Below are 17,364 nucleotides of genomic sequence, written 5' to 3' on the forward strand. Positions count from 1 at the left end.
AGCGGTGGACTGGTGTCCTGTCCAGGGTGTGTGAGAGTGTGTCTGTGTGTCTGTGTGTGTCCTGTGATGGACTGGTGTCCTGTCCAGGGTGTGTGAGAGTGTGTCTGTGTGCGGGCCCAGCGGTGGACTGGTGTCCTGTCCAGGGTGTGTGAGAGTGTGTCTGTGTGCGGGCCCAGCGGTGGACTGGTGTCCTGTCCAGGGTGTGTGAGAGTGTGTCTGTGTGCGGGCGCAGCGGTGGACTGGTGTCCTGTCCAGGGTGTGTGAGAGTGTGTCTGTGTGCGTGCCCAGCGGTGGACTGGTGTCCTGTCCAGGGTGTGTGAGAGTGTGTCTGTGTGCGGGCCCAGCGGTGGACTGGTGTCCTGTCCAGGGTGTGTGAGAGTGTGTCTGTGTGCGGGCCCAGCGGTGGACTGGTGTCCTGTCCAGGGTATATCCTGCCTTGCGCCAGTTTCTTACCTGAACAGACTCCGGTATCTCCGCGACCCAGAGGTGAAAGCAAGGTGATGATGGTTTTCAGAGGAGTCTTTCTCTCACTTCCTGCATAAGACACACTTTATTACCCATATACAATTTCCTGCATCAGGAATGTGTCTTTTCCCAGACCCCAGCTTGCTCTCCATGAGACACACAGACAGGGAGAGAAACTGGGGGTCAGAGCGCAGGGTCAGCCATTTATACAGCACCCCTGGAGCAGCTGGGGTGAAGGGCCTCACTCAGGGGCCCAATGGAGGAGGATTCCTCTGCTGGCCATGAGATTCGAACCAGCAACCTTCCAGCCACAGTCACAGATCCTGAGACAGAGCCACCATACCGCCCTTAGAGTTACTGTACCTCTGGCAGTGTGAAACACGACACATGAGAGTAAAATAAAGACCCAAATGAAAGGGGTTTTGTCCCTTACAAAAATTAAATATATTGCATAATACCAGAAAATATTTGGACTTATCTTTCCATATAATGTAAAATGTTTAGTTCATAATACACATTCTTAAGATTACATTTGTAATATAATTAAATATACAGTATATATTTTAACAAACATATTTCCAAAGAATCCAAAATATATGATATATGAGATATGCAATATGCAGAGTCGTCTTCTGGGCATCTTTTTATTTTCCACCAGACCTATTTGGCTTAATTATTTATTCCACATGAATCCACTTTATTTTGAAGTTCCTGTAATTCACTAAAAAGTCCACCTACTGTAATTAGGCAGGTGAGTAGAATCTGACAATCAGATAGACGACTTGCTAACTGTGCTGTCACTTCATTCGGTATATCTGTACATGCAAGTTTGTTCATGTAGTTGTTGCCACAAAATTCAATCGGAGCAATTCGGACAGGAATGCAGTCAATTCTGGATGACATGTGGAATTTTGTGAACTTACAAGTTGTACCATACAATTTGTGTTGTCCTGCAAATGAAAATTTAACAGTGCAATGAGTTACTCAGCAAAAAAAAATCAAATGCTGTACATACAGGTACATACAGTGGTGTGAAAAAGTGTTTGCCCCCTTCCTGATTTCTTATTTTTTTGCATGTTTGTCACACTGAAATGTTTCAGATCATCAAACAAATTGAAATATTAGACAAAGATAACACAAGTAAACACAAAATGCAGTTTTTAAATGAAGGTTTTTATTATGAAGGGAAAAAAAAATCCAAACCTACATGGCCCTGTGTGAAAAAGTGATTGCCCCCCCTGTTAAAACATAAATCAACTGTGGTTTATCACATCTTTGGAAAGCTGAGTTCAATTTCTCTAGCCACACCCAGGCCTGATTACTGCCACACCTGTTCTCAATCAAGAAATCACTTAAATAGGACCTGCCTGACAAAGTGAAGTAGACCAAAAGATCCTCAAAAGCTAGATATGCTGCGATCCAAAGAAATTAAGGAACAAATGAGAAACAGAGTAATTGAGATTTATCAGTCTGGAAAAGGTTATAAAGCCATTTCTAAAGCTTTGGGACTCCAGCGAACCACAGTGAGAGCCATTATCCACAAATGGCGAAAACATGGAACAGTGGTGAACCTTCCCAGGAGTGGCCGGCCAACCAAAATTACCCCAAGAGTGCAGCGACGACTCATCCAAGAGGTCACAAAAAACCCCACAACAACATCCAAAGAACTGCAGGCTTCACTTGCCTCAGTTAAGGTCAGTGTTCATGACTCCACCATAAGAAAGAGACTGGGCAAAAATGGCCTGCATGGCAGAGTTCCAAGACGAAAACCACTGCTGAGCATAAAGGCTCGTCTCAGTTTTGCCAGAAAACATCTTGATGATCCCCAAGACTTTTGGGACAATACTCTGTGGACTGACGAGACAAAAGTTGAACTTTTTGGAAGGTGTGTGTCCCATTACATCTGGCGTAAAAGTAACACAGCATTTCAGAAAAGGAACATCATACCAACAGTAAAATATGGTGGTGGTAGTGTGATGGTCTGGGGCTGTTTTTCTGCTTCAGGACCTGGAAGACTTGCTGTGGTAAATGGAACCATGAATTCTGTTGTCTACCAAAAACTCCTGAAGGAGAATGTCCAGTCATCTGTTCGTGACCTCAAGCTGAAGCGCACTTGGGTTCTGCAGCAGGACAACGATCCAAAACACACCAGCAAGTCCACCTCTGAATGGCTTAAGAAAAACAAAATGAAGACTTTGGAGTGGCCTAGTCAAAGTCCTGACCTGAATCTGATTGAGATGTTGTGGCATGACCTTAAAAAAGCGGTTAAGGCTCGAAAACCCTCCAGTGTGGCTGAATTACAACAGTTCTGCAAAGATGAGTGGGCCAAAATTCCTCCACAGCGCTGTAAAAGACTCATTGCCAGTTATCGCAAACGCTTGATTGCAGTTGTTGCTGCTAAGGGTGGCCCAACCAGTTATTAGGTTTAGGGGGCAATCACTTTTTCACACAGGGCCGTGTAGGTTTGGATTTTTTTTTCCCCTTAATAATAAAAACCTTCATTTAAAAACTGCATTTTGTGTTTACTTGTGTTATCTTTGTCTAATATTTCAATTTGTTTGATGATCTGAAACATTTCAGTGTGACAAACATGCAAAAAAAAAAGAAATCAGAAAGGGGGCAAACACTTTTTCACACCACTGTATATACTGCATCAAATGTATTTCCTAGGGCATTTAAAAAATATATTTTCTATTCTTTGAATATTTCTAACAAGCATCCATTCATAATGTCTTTAACTTAGCCCATGTTATACAGCTGTGGCTGGGGAATGTTGTTAATGTAGTTACTGAACCCTTTCCAGGGTACTGTACTGGACTGTATCTACTGGTATTTGTCACCGGTGGATACAGTACATCCTTTGACATCCTTTCCCCTAGGGGGCGCTCCACATGCCCGAGTCCTAGTTTGATTGCTGTATTATTTCCAGGTGTTAAGAATCAGTGTTGATATTTAAGCCTCGAGCTTCCCATACTCGGGGCTCAGCGTTAGGACACGGATGTCCGGAGGCCCGCCTACAGTCGTCTGAGGGCACAGGCCCTGCCAGAGGCATCCCGCCCCCCGAGCCCGGGGTTCTGGATGACCTGGCCCCCGTAGGTTCTTGGGCTGTTCCCCGATTTCCCCTGTGTCTGTCTGCGTGGGTGGCTCGCCTGGCTTAGGGTTATTGGACCGTGCCCTGACTTACCCCCATCACGGATCCGCTTGTTTGCCTTGTCTTTCCCTGTTTTCACCGGAGCGGACAACCCTTGTGTGTTTTCCCTGATGTCCGCCTCCTGTTTCTCTCGGGGCTACGCCGCCCCGCATGGGGGGTAATTGGCAACGCTCCGCGGGAGACAGAGGCCCGTCCGTGACAGTATCCATGCGCTGTCTCGATCGTAAACCCCTCCTCTTAAGGACGCCCCAGCCCGTCCTTGTTCAGTACTCATCCCCTGCACCTGCCTCCGGCTCCTGCCCCTCGTCCTATAAAAGCCGGGCGCTCACTCTGTTCCGGGCTCTGCATTGGTTCCCGCACCAGGCGAGTCCGGGACCTGGAAGCGCCTGGTCCCGTCAAGGTTTTAGTTTCTGTTCCTGTTCCCGTTCCCGTGCCGGTCCCGACCCGGTTCTTGTCTTGGATGGATCGCCTGGCTTTGGACTTTTGTCCCGTTTTGGATTCCCCTTTTGGACTCAGCTCTGGATTGTTTGCCTCGGCCACACCAGCGCACCGCGGACACGCCCCCTGTCTTCATTCCCGACTCCTGCCTTTCCCCCCCGGTTTTCCTCACTCTACCCCGGATTGCCTCGTCTGCATAGGCTCCAGAAAGAACGCCTTCGTTACACACTAATATTCTTTTTAGTCTGTCCCTCTATCTGTCAAATCTGTCTCAAAGGACATTGAACAATTGTCACTTAAATAAAATAGCATAAATCTTCAACAAGCAACTGGATACTTTCTGTCAATTGCAACGGAAAAGAATACTTGTTTATCTGATGCAGTTCCCGGCATCTACACAATGTGTGGTTATTTTTTCATTTAGGACGTTATATAATACATACTTGATTGGGGTATCCAGGACAAGGACTGGACAGCATTTACACAATTCAATTATTTGAATGAAGGAATTATTACAGATTACATTAATGTTTGTTGTGGCCCTGTAAACAATTGTATTTATTTTTTACTGTACAGTTCAGTGTACACAAAAATACGCAGATCTTTTGACTTACCGTAGCAGTTTTGAGGTATTTTATTTGTATCACTGTGTGGATCTGTTTTAAGGTTTCAGCTAATTCTTTTTTCTGTAACCTGCTGTGGAAACGGTGTATTTAATAAGCATGTTTGGGGCCGTGTACTGCTTAGAATTACAATTGCCACTACAATTGTGAAACACATCCTGTTGCCTGGTTTCAAATGGAAAAAATAAGAGATTGCAGCATGTGGAAAATTATTTTACTCGTTTGTGTCAAACTGTTCTACTTTCATTCCATTTTATTGCTCTATTTTTAATTGGCTCTCCATTAATATGATATGGCCAGCAGCCATATCACCCTGAAACTCACCCTGTCAGCCCCCTGGAGCTCAGCAGATGTGAGCCTGGTCAGGTCCTGGAGGGGAGACTCCTGGGAAAGCTAAGGTTGCTGCTGGAAGAGGACTTAGTGGGGCCAGTAGGGGGCGCTCACCCTGTGGTGTGTGTGGGTCCTAATGCCCCAGTATAGAGACGGGGACACTAGACTGTAAACAGGTGCCGTCCTTCGGATGAGACGTAAAACCGAGGTCCTGACTCTCTGTGGTCATTAAAAAATCCCAGGGTGTTTCTCGAAGAGAGTAGGGGTGTTTCCCCAGTGTCCTGGCCAAATTTCCCATTGGCCGTTACCAGTCATGGCCTCCTGATAACCCCCCTCTCTGAACTGGCCTCATCACTCTGCTCTCCTCCCCACTGAGAGCTGGTGTGTGTGAGCAGACTGGAGCATCATCCAGGTGGGGCTGCACACTGGTGCTGGTGGAGGGGATCCCCAATACCTGTCAAGAGCTTTGAGTGGAGTGTCCAGAAAAGCGCTATATAAGTGTTAGCAATTATTATTTTTATTATTATTAATAATGTCTTTCAGTAAAACAGTAAAATACTGTCACAGCTGTTGTCTTTCTTCACAAGCGACTGTCCTGCCTGGCTCGGGTCCGACTCGCGTCCTGCGGTTGCCCCTGGCAACAGCAACCTTCCCACGAGCTCCCGACCCGTCACTCCAACTGGATCGGGTCGCCGTTCGGTTAATCCCACCTTTCCCACCAGACCCGATCTGTTCCCAGTCCCGTGAATCAGCAGCCTTATTTTGCTATTGTACTTCTTTAAATCCACTTAAGAGGAAATATTAATATGGAATCATGTAACTAAATAATAAAAATTTGGTACTGTGGCTAAAAATAAAAATATATCTAAATGTAAATGTAGCTAAAAACCAAAAGTATAATAACTTATCTGAGTGTCATTAACAACACTGTTACAAACTGGGTCACAAAACTGGTGAGAATCACAAATTAATTGAGCGGCTTAGTCAATAAGTAAAGTAATTATTCAGAATCCCCAACTTGTAAGTGATTCTCCAGAATATACCCAAGAGGCTGGTATAGAGGCACGTGAATTCTTTTTTCTCTAAAAAACTGTCCTGGAAAGAGTTATAATCCAGGTACACCTGGTTAAACAAATATTTCATAATGAGAACAATACAAACACTACACTACACACAACAACACATACAACACACAAGGTACTCTACTGTATGTACAGTACTTACAGACAAGGCTTTTCAGAGGCCTAACATCCTAAAACCCCAGACGTCTATTAATCCTGCTTCTTCAAGAGCAGAGGAGCCACACAGCACAGCAGCTCTGGAGAGGGAGGAGCTCCACTGAGTCTCTGTCCAGAAGTGAGAGAGACCTGCAGAGCTGCACCCTGTCGCTGGGAAGGGCTGCTGCCCTGTTTCCTCTTCATGAAGACATGAGCACCTGCTGGACTGGAGCCCTGGCCCTGTGTGAGGAGGACTGAGCTGCGGTGTGTCTGACTGGCAGAGGAGGGAAAGGACAGAGGGAATAAAGAGCTCAGGGAGGGAAAGGCTGGACCTGGAGCTGGACTCTCTCTCCTGCAGCTTCAGCTCTGACACTGCAGGCTCCTTCACTACAATAGAGAGCAGAGCTGCTGTGCTGAGGACTGGGACAGGTCTGGACAGCAGGCAGCCTGTTCCTCTGTGCTGGAGGAGTGTGCTGAGGATTTAGGGACGGGAGGAACTGTTGAAGAGACACTGTAAGTGCTGCTCTTGCAGGAAGCTGTGTTTGGCGGGAGAATTAACTTTCAGTTTCGTTTCTGATTCAGACTTCAGTTTCCTGAGTGCTGTTCTCCGCAGTTTAAGCTCCCAGTGACTCTCCCAGTCAGTCCAGTCTGGGGTTTCCTGTACTGCAGTATTCTAGTGTCAAGGCGGTTGTGTCTGTGTACCAGTATCTCCAGGTGAGTTTCTTCAGGTGTTTTTCTGCTCTTGTCTGTAGTTTGTGTGTATCTACTGTGTGAGTAAATGCTGGTATATAATTGTGAGGAAGGGCTGTGTTATTGCTCTGGTTACAGGGCTTGTGTGGCCCTGCATTGTGTAACTTGATGGTGTATCTGTTGTAAAGTTTTAGATATGTGTTTTGTGTTTAATGTGTTACCTGTTGTGGATCCACAAACTTCTTGTCTTGCTATGATGTGTCAGGTGACAGAAAAAATGCCTGATCCTGTCAGGCAGTACCCGGTTGGTGCAGAATATTTAGCCTAGCCTAGATGGGGGGACAGAGAGTTTTGTTTGTTCTGCTGTATTGTTTTCTGGAGTTACTCACCTGTATTACTTTTTGCTGCTTGTGTTGTATTGAGATGGTGCTGATCTTTTCTGATCGTCTCTGTTTCTGCTTCTCTGTGCTCAGGAATGGCCTCACCCAGCAGTGTCCTGTCTGAAGAGCAGTTCCAGTGCTCTATCTGTCTGGACACATTCACCAGCCCAGTGTCCACTCCATGTGGACACAGCTTCTGCCTGACCTGTATTGGAGGATACTGGGACAGCACTGATGTGTGTCAGTGTCCAATGTGTAAGAAGAAATTTCCAATAAGACCTGATCTCAGTGTGAACAGAAGCCTGGCAGAAATCACTGAGCAGTTCAAGAGGACCAGAGTCAGCAGTGATGAAGGACTTTGTGCTAAACCTGGAGAAGTGTCCTGTGATTACTGCACTGAGAGAAAACTCAAGGCTGTGAAATCCTGTCTGGTCTGTCTGGCCTCTTACTGTGAGACTCACATGGAGCCTCATCTGAGAGTCACAACATTGAAGAAGCACAGACTGATTGAGCCAGTGAAGAGCCTTGAGGACAGGCTGTGTGAGAAGCATGAGAGACTCCTGGAGCTGTTCTGCAGGACTGACCAGACCTGTATTTGTGTGCTGTGTACTGAGACTGACCACAAGACACACAGCACTGTCCCTGCAGAGACAGAGTGGACAAAGAAGCAGGTGACCTTTCTTATTTCTCTCTGATAACTTGTACTAATTACTACCACTTTATACATACAGTGTATGACAATCCCAACATTCCCTCACACTGAGCTCACACAGAATGACCCGAATAGACATTCATTTCATGTTGACCAGTCCAGTGTCAGTGTGAGTGTCTCTTGTCCAGTCCAGTGTTGGTGTGAGGGTCTCTTGTCCAGTCCACTGTCAGTGTAAGAGTCTCTTGACCAGCTCAGTGTCAGTGTGAGCCTCTTTTGACCAGCCCAGTGTTACTGCACCAGTAGCAGTGAATTCAGTGCCTCTGTTCACCTGTTTATCCACAGACTCAGCTGAGGAAGACTGAGGCAGAAGTACAACAGATGATCCAGGACAGACTGAAGAAGGTGGAGGAGATCAAACAGGCAGTGGAGCTCAGCAAAGTGAGTCCTGTCAATCCTTCTGAGTGGGGTACTGCAGGGCTCAGTGCTGGGGTCACTGCTCTGTCCTCCACAGAGAGAGGACACTTAGGAAGACTGGGAAGATACTGTAATGTCATTGTCCATTTTAAGGACAAAATGATGTTTGTGTCTCGATATCAGTTTCCCGCCAGCAGAGGGCACCTCAGTCACAGGTCTGTACCTCAGTCAGCAGGGGAAGGCGTAAACCATCTAGAATTAGATAATCAATCAGACACCTCCGTGAAGCTGGCCCCCTTACAGAGAGCATAACGATGAAACCACGTCATCCGTTAGTGCCATGTTTGCGCTGTTAAAAGTAGTGTTTGTGCTGCTTTCGTTTCCGAGAGATTGTGCCTTGTTTTTCGGGTGATCACGTGACCATGTCCGGTGACTTTCACCTCCAGTGACCCCGTCTGCCCAGTTCAAGTGCTCTGTTACTGGTGTGAGAGGAACAATTCTGCAGTTGTGTTTCTCTGTTTGCTGGTGTGGGGGGCGGCGGTGGACTCATCCTGAAACTCGGTTCACACCATGCCCCTTCTCTCAATGACCGGCTTGTTTTCGTGTCATCTTCTCTGTTCTCCTGCAGGTTTTGTCTTCACACCTTTCTTCACCCTTCTGCACTTGGCATTCCTGAGTGGCCTCTCTGCCCCTCCTGCCTCCTCCCCTCTCCCAGCTTCTGTTCTCCTGTGCTCTTTAATCCTTGCTGTCTGCCGTCTTTCTCACACCTGAAGAAGGCTTCACAGACGAAACGTTGTGTTTTTTCTCTTCTCTTTTCAGCCTGGAATAAACCTATTACTTGTTCCTTTACATCCGCAACTGTTCTGATTAGAGTGTGATATCGGTGACAATTTTTTAATTTTCCTGATTGCACAAACGCACAGAAGATACTGTCATGATCGTTACTCCTCCTCTTAAGGGCGCTCCAGCCCTTCCTCGTTCTGTCCCATTCCCCACACCTGTTCCTTATTCCAGCCCCTCTTCAGTTCCACCTTAAAGCCAGACGCAGGCGTTTGCCCGGCGCTTCTCGTTGAATTCCGCATCGTGAGAGCCCGGGGTCCTGCCGCGTCCGGCTCCGTTATGGTTTTAGTTTCCTGTCCCTGATTCCTTGTCCCGACCCGGTTCTGGTTTTTAATGACTTTGGATGGATCCCCTGGTCTTGGACTTTGCCTCCCGTTTGGGATTTCCCTTTGGGATTTCTGCTTGGATTGTTCGCCCCGGACTCGCTTCCCCTGGACACCTGCTCACCTCCGACATGCCCCCTGTCTCCTGACCCACTCCTGCAGGATATTTTTCCCTCTTGTTTCTTCACCTTTCGGATCGTGTCGGCCGCATAGGGCCCGGAAAGAACTGTTCCTGACAGATGCTGGTATTAAAAGCAAAATCCATCGCCGCCCCCCACCCGGTCACACAGAGGAACACAACTGCAGAACTGTTCCTCTCGCACCAGTAACAGACGCTTGAACTGGGCAGACGGCATGGTCATGTGATCACCCGACAAACAAGGCGCTATATCTCGGGAACGAGAGCAGCACAAACGCTACTACCTGTATCAACGGCTCAAACGCAGCACTAACGATTGAGGCTGGTCCGGGTCCCCTACGACGTTGTAGGGGGGCTGGACAAGGTCACCCCCTAAAACAGAAGACTTTATATGTCGGGAACGAGAGCAGCTGGGAAGTTACTTTCAACGGCACAAACCGGCACAAACGCAGCACTAAGGAATGGGACCGGTTTGGTTTCCCTTTGGGGGGCTGAGTGGCATCACGACCCAGATAAAACAAGGCGCTATATCTCAGAAACAAAAGCAACACAAACACAACACAAACGAATGAGGTTGTTTTCATCGTTTGTGCCGTCTGTAGGAGGGCTGTGTTCACCACCACACCTCCAGCTCATCTGTGATGTGGCCTCTGTAGGCATGAAGAGTTTACTGCTCAGTAGAAGTCTGGGGGGTTTCTGGGTGATTAGGATGTTGGGTCTCTGATACACCTTTTTTGTAAATATTGTACAGTACATAGAGAGTAACTTGTGTGTTGCATGTTTTGTTTTGTGTCTAGTGTAGTTTGTGTCTTCTCATTGTAATAAATATTTGTTTACAAGAGGATTATTACTTTCCAGCAAATTTCTGCCAGAGAACAAGGAATTCACGTTATACAGAACAGTTGTGGATCCCAGCCGCTCGGGTATACTCTGGAGAATCACTTACAAGTTGGGGGTTATGAATATTTTTTTCACTTGTAGACTAAACCGCTCGGTCAATTCCTGATTTTCACCATTTTCATAACCCCCCCAATTATAACTACAGTATATGATAATCAGACTTTCTGTGTAGAGGGGCTGCTGGTGAAGATTGTGTCACCCAGGTGGGGCTACACTACAAATGCTGTCCTTCCTGTATGTAGACTTTGTGGACTTTCAGGATTAAAATCTGTATATACATACAAATAATTACTCATTTCTGACATGTCAGTATTATTTCAGTAATTCCTGTTACCTCATGAAGTCTCCTGGTGTCTCCGCAGAGCTGTGCCCAGAGAGAGATGGAGGACAGTTTACAGTTCTTCACTGCTCTCCAGGTCTCCATTGACAGAAGCTTGGCTGAGCTCATTGAGCTGATAGAGGAGAAGCAGAGAACAGCAGAGAGGAGGGCTGAAGGGATCATTAAAGAGCTGGAGCAGGAAATCACTGAGCTCAAGAGGAGAAACACTGAGCTGGAGCAGCTCTCCCACACTGAGGACCACATCCACTTCCTAAAGGTCAGCACACACTGTAGAGAGCAGATACAGTATCTACAGAGAGCAGAGAGTCCTACAGGTCAGCACACACTGTAGAGAGCAGATACAGTATCTACAGAGAGCAGAGAGTCCTACAGGTCAGCACCCACTGTAGAGAGCAGATACAGTGTCTACAGAGAGCAGAGAGTCCTACAGGTCAGCACCCACTGTAGAGAGCAGATACAGAATCTACAGAGAGCAGAGAGTCCTACAGGTCAGCACACTCTGTAGAGAGCAGATACAGTATCTACAGAGAGCAAAGAGTCCTACAGGTCAGCACACACTGTAGAGAGCAGATACAGTATCTACAGAGAGCAGAGAGTCCTACAGGTCAGCACACACTGTAGAGAGCAGGTACAGTATCTACAGAGAGCAGAGAGTCCTACAGGTCAGCACACACTGTAGAGAGCAGATACAGTATCTACAGAGAGCAGAGAGTCCTACAGGTCAGCACACACTGTAGAGAGCAGATACAGTATCTACAGAGAGCAGAGAGTCCTACAGGTCAGCACACACTGTAGAGAGCAGATACAGTATCTACAGAGAGCAGAGAGTCCTACAGGTCAGCACACTCTGTAGAGAGCAGATACAGTATCTACAGAGAGCAGAGAGAGCTCACTGTGTGACTCTTAGTGATCTATACTGGGCTCTAGGTTTCAGACTCACAGGTGACTTATTGCCTTAGAGGGCTGTGACCCCCCATGACTCTGAGTCTCTCCTACTGTAGAGTTTCCCCTCCCTGTGCTCCCCTCCACACCCCAAGGACTGGTCTGACATCACTGTTCACCCTGATCTGTGTCTGGGGGCTGTGAGGAGGGCTGTGTGTCAGCTGGAGGACAGACTCAGAGAGGAAGTCAAGAGGTTCTCAGAGGAAGGTTTGTGTTTCACTCCCTTTCCTTACTGATTCAACAAAATAATAAAAAAATCACTGTTTTAATGTCAATTAGAAAATGTAAGTTTTTTATTTCATGGTTCATCATTGATTTAAAGTTTAGCTTTTCATTTAATTCAAATTCAAAGTTTTGTTTTATCATATTTATATTCAGATTTCCTTAGTATCAACAAAATAAAATAAATCAAGTTTAAGTTTAAGTGTTTAAGTATCAGTTAGGAACTTTTTATTTCACACTATATTTATTTGATGTTTTTATTTCAATTTTTCATATCTTGGTTATTAATTGATTTATAGATTTTTTCTTGTCATAATTTAACTCATAATAGATGCAAATTGTCATCATGTTTACCTTCAAATTCATATTTATACTTTACTCACCTCCCCCGACTGTATCTGGACACAAGATCCTCATGACTGTGTTTTTCAATCATAATCTCCTGACAGATTAGTGGGGTTTTCTTCAGGATCAGTAGTTTGTTCCAGTGCAGCTGGATGAGCTGTCAGTGTCTCTTACAGACCCACAGCTCCACTGGGCAGACAACACACTCCTGTGTGTTACTGTCCTGCCTGAGAGATCAGCACAGCACTACAACACACAACACTGCACACCTGGAGACCAGACTCCAGCAGGAATGTGCTCTCAGCTCTCTAACATCTTTCTCTCTGTTTCCAGAGTTTAAGAGGCTTCGCAAACATGCAGGTGAGTCTGTTGTCACTGACAGGAACTTGTCATTTACAAAGGTCACAGCAGGGTCACAGGGGTCAATACAGGCTCTTCCTCTAACAGGGGGAGATGTTGTAACTCCTGCTTTATACACAGCTGATGTGTTTAATGTTGTGAGCAAAGTCCCTCAGATGGGCTTTGTGCTTATCAGGATTGATGAGGAATTGGACCCCAACATTGTGGCACACAGTGGGGACCCCAACACTGACCCATGTCTTAGGGTCCCCAGTACACAGATTGAAGACCCCATCACTGTGTCAGGACTGCAGTTCTCTATTCCATCATTGTGAAACAGAGGATTTGGATCCTGTTAAACCTGTAAACTAGAATCTACACTGACAACTAGGAGCCTGCAGACACACAAGACACTGAACACAACAGTCTGAGACAGGAGCTCGAAATTCACTACCTGTGAGAGACTAAGAGGAGAGGAAGGACTTGTTAAGGGAGGAAGAGGGTGAAATGAGAGCAGAGAAGAGGGAGAGAGACAGGATGTCTGTCCCTCTGCTCCTCCAGATAGAGGTGTTACAGTGAAGCAGCCGGTCCCACTGAAGGACACCCACTGCTCTCCAGTCCACACTGGACACAGGCACACAGGCTCAGGCACTGGAGGAAGAGCTTTGGAACAGACAACTTTACACAGAGAGTGGTGGGAGACTGGAATAAGCTGTTTAGAGTGTCTGTCCCAGTCCTTCTGGTGGGCGGCAGTGAGCTGTGTAGCAGGTGTCAGATTGAAGCAGTAACCCATCACTCTGGCGATGTACTGGAGTCTCCCAGTCTTATGGATCCCTAAACACTGGCACACCTCCCTGAAGACAGCTGACTCTGAGCTCCTCCCCTGGTCAGTATGCAGCTCCTCTCGTGAACATGCAGCAGGGTGTGTGGTTTCTCTCAGCACAGCTGAGCTCCTGAATCAAGTAGAGACACCATCACTGCTGGTATCTGTGTCTGGGTTGAATGGGCTCTCTGGGTCCAGCTGGGCCAACACTGGAGACTCTGCAAGGACAGCTCTTGCTGTTCAAATGCACATTGACAGTCTTCACTGCAGAGGGAACAAGCTGCTTTGCATGTGAGAAATATAAGGAGTTCAGCAACGTCAGCAAACAAGGGGTCAAACCAGCAGTAGTAGGAGGCCGGTCCAATGAAACTCCTCACATCCTGAACTGACCGAGGGGCTGGCCAGGAGTTTACTGTGGCTCCTCTTCAGGGGCTGTGGAGACCCCTTCTGGCTCAGAAGCTTCCAGGAAACCAGTCTCTTGCTGTAGGAGATTCATGTCTTCAGTGAGTCTAGAGACCTGTCCTCCTCATGAGGTCCCTGACCTTTCTTCACTTGTCCAGGACCTGGAGAATGAGGGTCATCCAGGCACACCGGGCACTCTGACCTGGGCACGCCACTGAGCTCCCTTCCCATCAGCCGCTCAGAGCTGGCTGGGCAGGGCACAGTCCAGAAGGCTGGAGCGTGTGTTGCCACAGCCCTGACCTCTGGAGAAGGCAGTCTCTGGCCTGACCTCTGGGCACCTCAACTTGCCGGTAGCTGCTGTACAGGTCCAGAGAGCTGAACCAGGGCTACCCTGAGACATAATCCAGCACCTCGTCAGTGTGGCTCAGGGGACAAGAGTCCTTCTTGGTGACGTTGTTGAGTCCCTGTAGTCTGTACAGACCAGCAGTGAAGCGTCCTTCTGCAGGGGGAGATCAGGGCCTGTCAGAGGGCTCGATCTCCCCTTCTGCAGTCAGACCCCGGACTGCTTCCTCTGCCTCGGCTCTCTTGCGGATGGCCAGGCGGGGGGAGGGATGCAGATGGGTCTTGCTTCGCCAGTGTCGATGGTGCACTGAGCTTCGTTTGTACGAGTACAGTCTTCCTCTCTTCCAGCAAACACATCTGCAAACTCTCGTAGCAGAGTCCTTGGTTGTCCCTGCTCTGCCTCACTCAGTCCCTCTTTGCTGTGCTGAGAAAGCTCCTCCACCATTTTGTCTGATTTTGTTGTGGTCTTGAAGGCCGAGCCCCTGTCCTCAGTTTCAGGATGCTGCTCCCTCGCACCGTGGGTCAGTGTCTCCTGGCTCAGGGGGAGTCTCTGGGCTCCCTGCTGTGTCTCCATGGTAACTCTCGGCTGCTCTGGAGCTGTTGCACTGGTACCCAGGAGGAGGTGTGGCCCCTCGCTGCTATTAGCTTGAGGGCCACTCGGCATTTCCTGCTGGCACTGCTCTCGAGACGCACGGTTCTGCACAGAGGAGTTCAGTACCAGTGACTCCATCCTCTCACCTGGCCATCCAGGGAAAGCTCTCTTCACTGGTCTGCAGCAGCACTGCCAGGTTCTCTCCTTCTGTAGTCTGTCTGAGCCAGGCGCTGCCTGTAGGAGTTATACTGTACCTGACCATCGTGATGTTCAGCATGAACACACACCTGCAGACTCACACAGCTGAGCCTTGAAGAGCAGGGTCACCCACACATGGCTCAACAAACACAAACAGTGAAAACAGTGAGATCTGGTGGGAAATTCATTATTAGTCCAGCAAACTGATGTCGAAACGAGTAAGGAAAGTTATTGAGGTGAAATCATTCTGTGCAGTAATATCCACAGATGTCCTTCCATCAGCTCTTACAGCCATTCCTGCAGACTGCCTTCATCTAGAACTGACACAAATCGTCACTTTTAAAAAGAAGGGGATTACAGTATTTTTATTTCTTTAACCTTTACATTTCACTACATAACTTTAATATCTGTTCCCCCAATTTCTGAATATCCCTGCTTTCCCTTAAGAAATACAATTGTAGAGACTCATCACAACAAATAAATAACAAATCTGCTCAAATCACACCCAGATGTGACAAAACACATTTAAGACTCACACTAAATATTTTCTTATTTTCAGTTCTCTTCACTCCCTGGGATATCTGAAAAAACACTGTCGCATACAGTATATAAAATGCTTTACATACAGCTACTTATGTGCAATAAAATTAATTTTTAGTAAATTACCCTTATTAATAAGCATGTTAACTAAGTTTTTTATCAATAAATGTGGTTTCACTGGAAAGCAGTTTTAGTTAAACATTACAATCCTTTCTTTTTTTTACAATCCTGCCGTAGTGCCGGTGTTGTTTCCCCTCAGGACAGGCAGGCCCAGTCCAGCTGAAATCAGCAGACTGAACAGAACTGTAGTTTACTGCAGTGAGCTTTCTGCTGGAGTGAATCCTGATACACACACTAGACACCTGCATCTGTACTGAGGAGTGAGATACAGATCATTTCATCCTGTCTGTCTGCTCTCTGATCCACAGCTGATGTGACTCTGGACCCCAATACAGCTCATCCCAATCTCATCCTGTCTGAGGATGGGAAACAAGTGAGAGATGGAGACACACCACAGGATCTCCCTGACAATCCAGAGAGATTTGATACTGCTGTCTGTGTCCTGGGAAAGGATGGGATCACCTCAGGGAGACACTACTGGGAGGTGGAGGTGGGGAAGAAGACTGAGTGGGATTTAGGTGTCGCCAGAGAGTCCATCAACAGGAAGGAGGACAAACCACTGAGCCCTGAGGATGGTTACTGGGCTGTGTGGCTGAGGAATGGGAATGAGTACAAGGCTCTTGAAGACTCCTCAGTCCTCCTCCCCCTGAGCCAGAAGCCCCAGAAGGTGGGGGTGTATGTGGACTATGAGGGGGGACAGGTCTCCTTTTACAATGTGGACAACAGGTCTCATATCTACACCTTCACTGCCTCCTTCACTGAGAAACTCTTTCCGTACTTCAGCCCCTGTCTACATGAGGGAGGTACAAACTCAGCCCCACTGATCATCTGTCCTGTCAGTCACACAGACTGAATCAGCACACTACCTGTGGGAGGGGCTCTCCTGGAGAAAACAATTATTCTACTCGTTGGTGTCAAACTGTTCTGCTTTCAGTCCATGTCATTGCTCTATTTTCTGTTGTCTCTCCATTAATCATGTCTTTCAGTAAATCAGTAAAATACTGTCACAGCTGTTGTCTTTCTTCACAAAGAACTGTCCTGCCTGCCTTGGGTCCGACTCGCGTCCTGCAGTTGCCCCTGGCAACAGCAACCTTCCCACGAGCTCCCGACCCGTCACTCCAACTGGATCGGGTCGCCGTTCGATGAATCCCACCTTTCCCACCAGACCCGGTCTGTTCCCAGTCCCGTGAATCAGCAGCCGGATTGACTTCCTTCTTACCGCGGTGTCGGTGCTCCGCTGTCAGAGCCTCCTCCTCCCTGCGAGCGCTCGGTTCTCTCCGAGACGAGAGTGTCTCGTTCCCCTCTTCTCTGCTGCTCTGATTCCCTGTCGCGATACAGCGATTCCTTTTCCTCCTTCTTCCCTCTTTTTCCTTTCTGTCTTGCTCATTTTGTGCCTCATTTCCTTTTCATTTTTCATCGCCGTCGGCTCATCAGCCTGATGTTCCTTTTTGTTCCTCTTGGTGTTTTCTTGCTTCATTTCTTTGCACCCTTCTCCTAGTTTTCTCCCAGTTTCCTCACCGTTCTCAGCCTCCCCTCTCTGTTTCCCAGCTGGGAGCCTGGCTTGTTTCAGCGCGCTGCTCGCGAACTGTCCGCCGGT

The 17,364-nt window shown here is 47.5% G+C and overlaps 1 protein-coding gene across 1 annotated transcript; it reads left to right on the plus strand.

Annotated features, from left to right (window-relative positions):
• Positions 1-6,381: 6,381 nt before the first annotated feature.
• On the plus strand, positions 6,382-16,773 carry LOC148834099 (E3 ubiquitin-protein ligase TRIM39-like). Its single transcript, XM_088916658.1, has 7 exons — positions 6,382-6,938; positions 7,388-7,965; positions 8,289-8,384; positions 10,925-11,158; positions 11,904-12,051; positions 12,745-12,771; positions 16,076-16,773. The coding sequence occupies exons 2-7, from the start codon at positions 7,390-7,392 to the stop codon at positions 16,618-16,620; spliced, it is 1,626 nt and encodes a 541-aa protein (XP_088772784.1). The 5' UTR covers positions 6,382-6,938; positions 7,388-7,389; the 3' UTR covers positions 16,621-16,773.
• The last annotated feature ends 591 nt before the right edge of the window (positions 16,774-17,364 follow it).

Source organism: Atractosteus spatula, chromosome 5 (assembly GCF_055471065.1).
Source record: "Atractosteus spatula isolate fAtrSpa1 chromosome 5, fAtrSpa1.hap1, whole genome shotgun sequence".
NCBI lineage: Eukaryota > Metazoa > Chordata > Actinopteri > Semionotiformes > Lepisosteidae > Atractosteus > Atractosteus spatula.

Bases quoted from the DNA above. Each gene is read 5' to 3' on its own strand.
- LOC148834099 (XM_088916658.1), top strand. From the start codon at position 7,390: ATGGCCTCACCCAGCAGTGTCCTGTCTGAAGAGCAGTTCCAGTGCTCT. The intron at 7,966-8,288 runs GTGACCTTTCTT...GTTTATCCACAG, and splicing joins CAGAGTGGACAAAGAAGCAG to ACTCAGCTGAGGAAGACTGA. The intron at 11,159-11,903 runs GTCAGCACACAC...CTCCTACTGTAG, and splicing joins ACCACATCCACTTCCTAAAG to AGTTTCCCCTCCCTGTGCTC.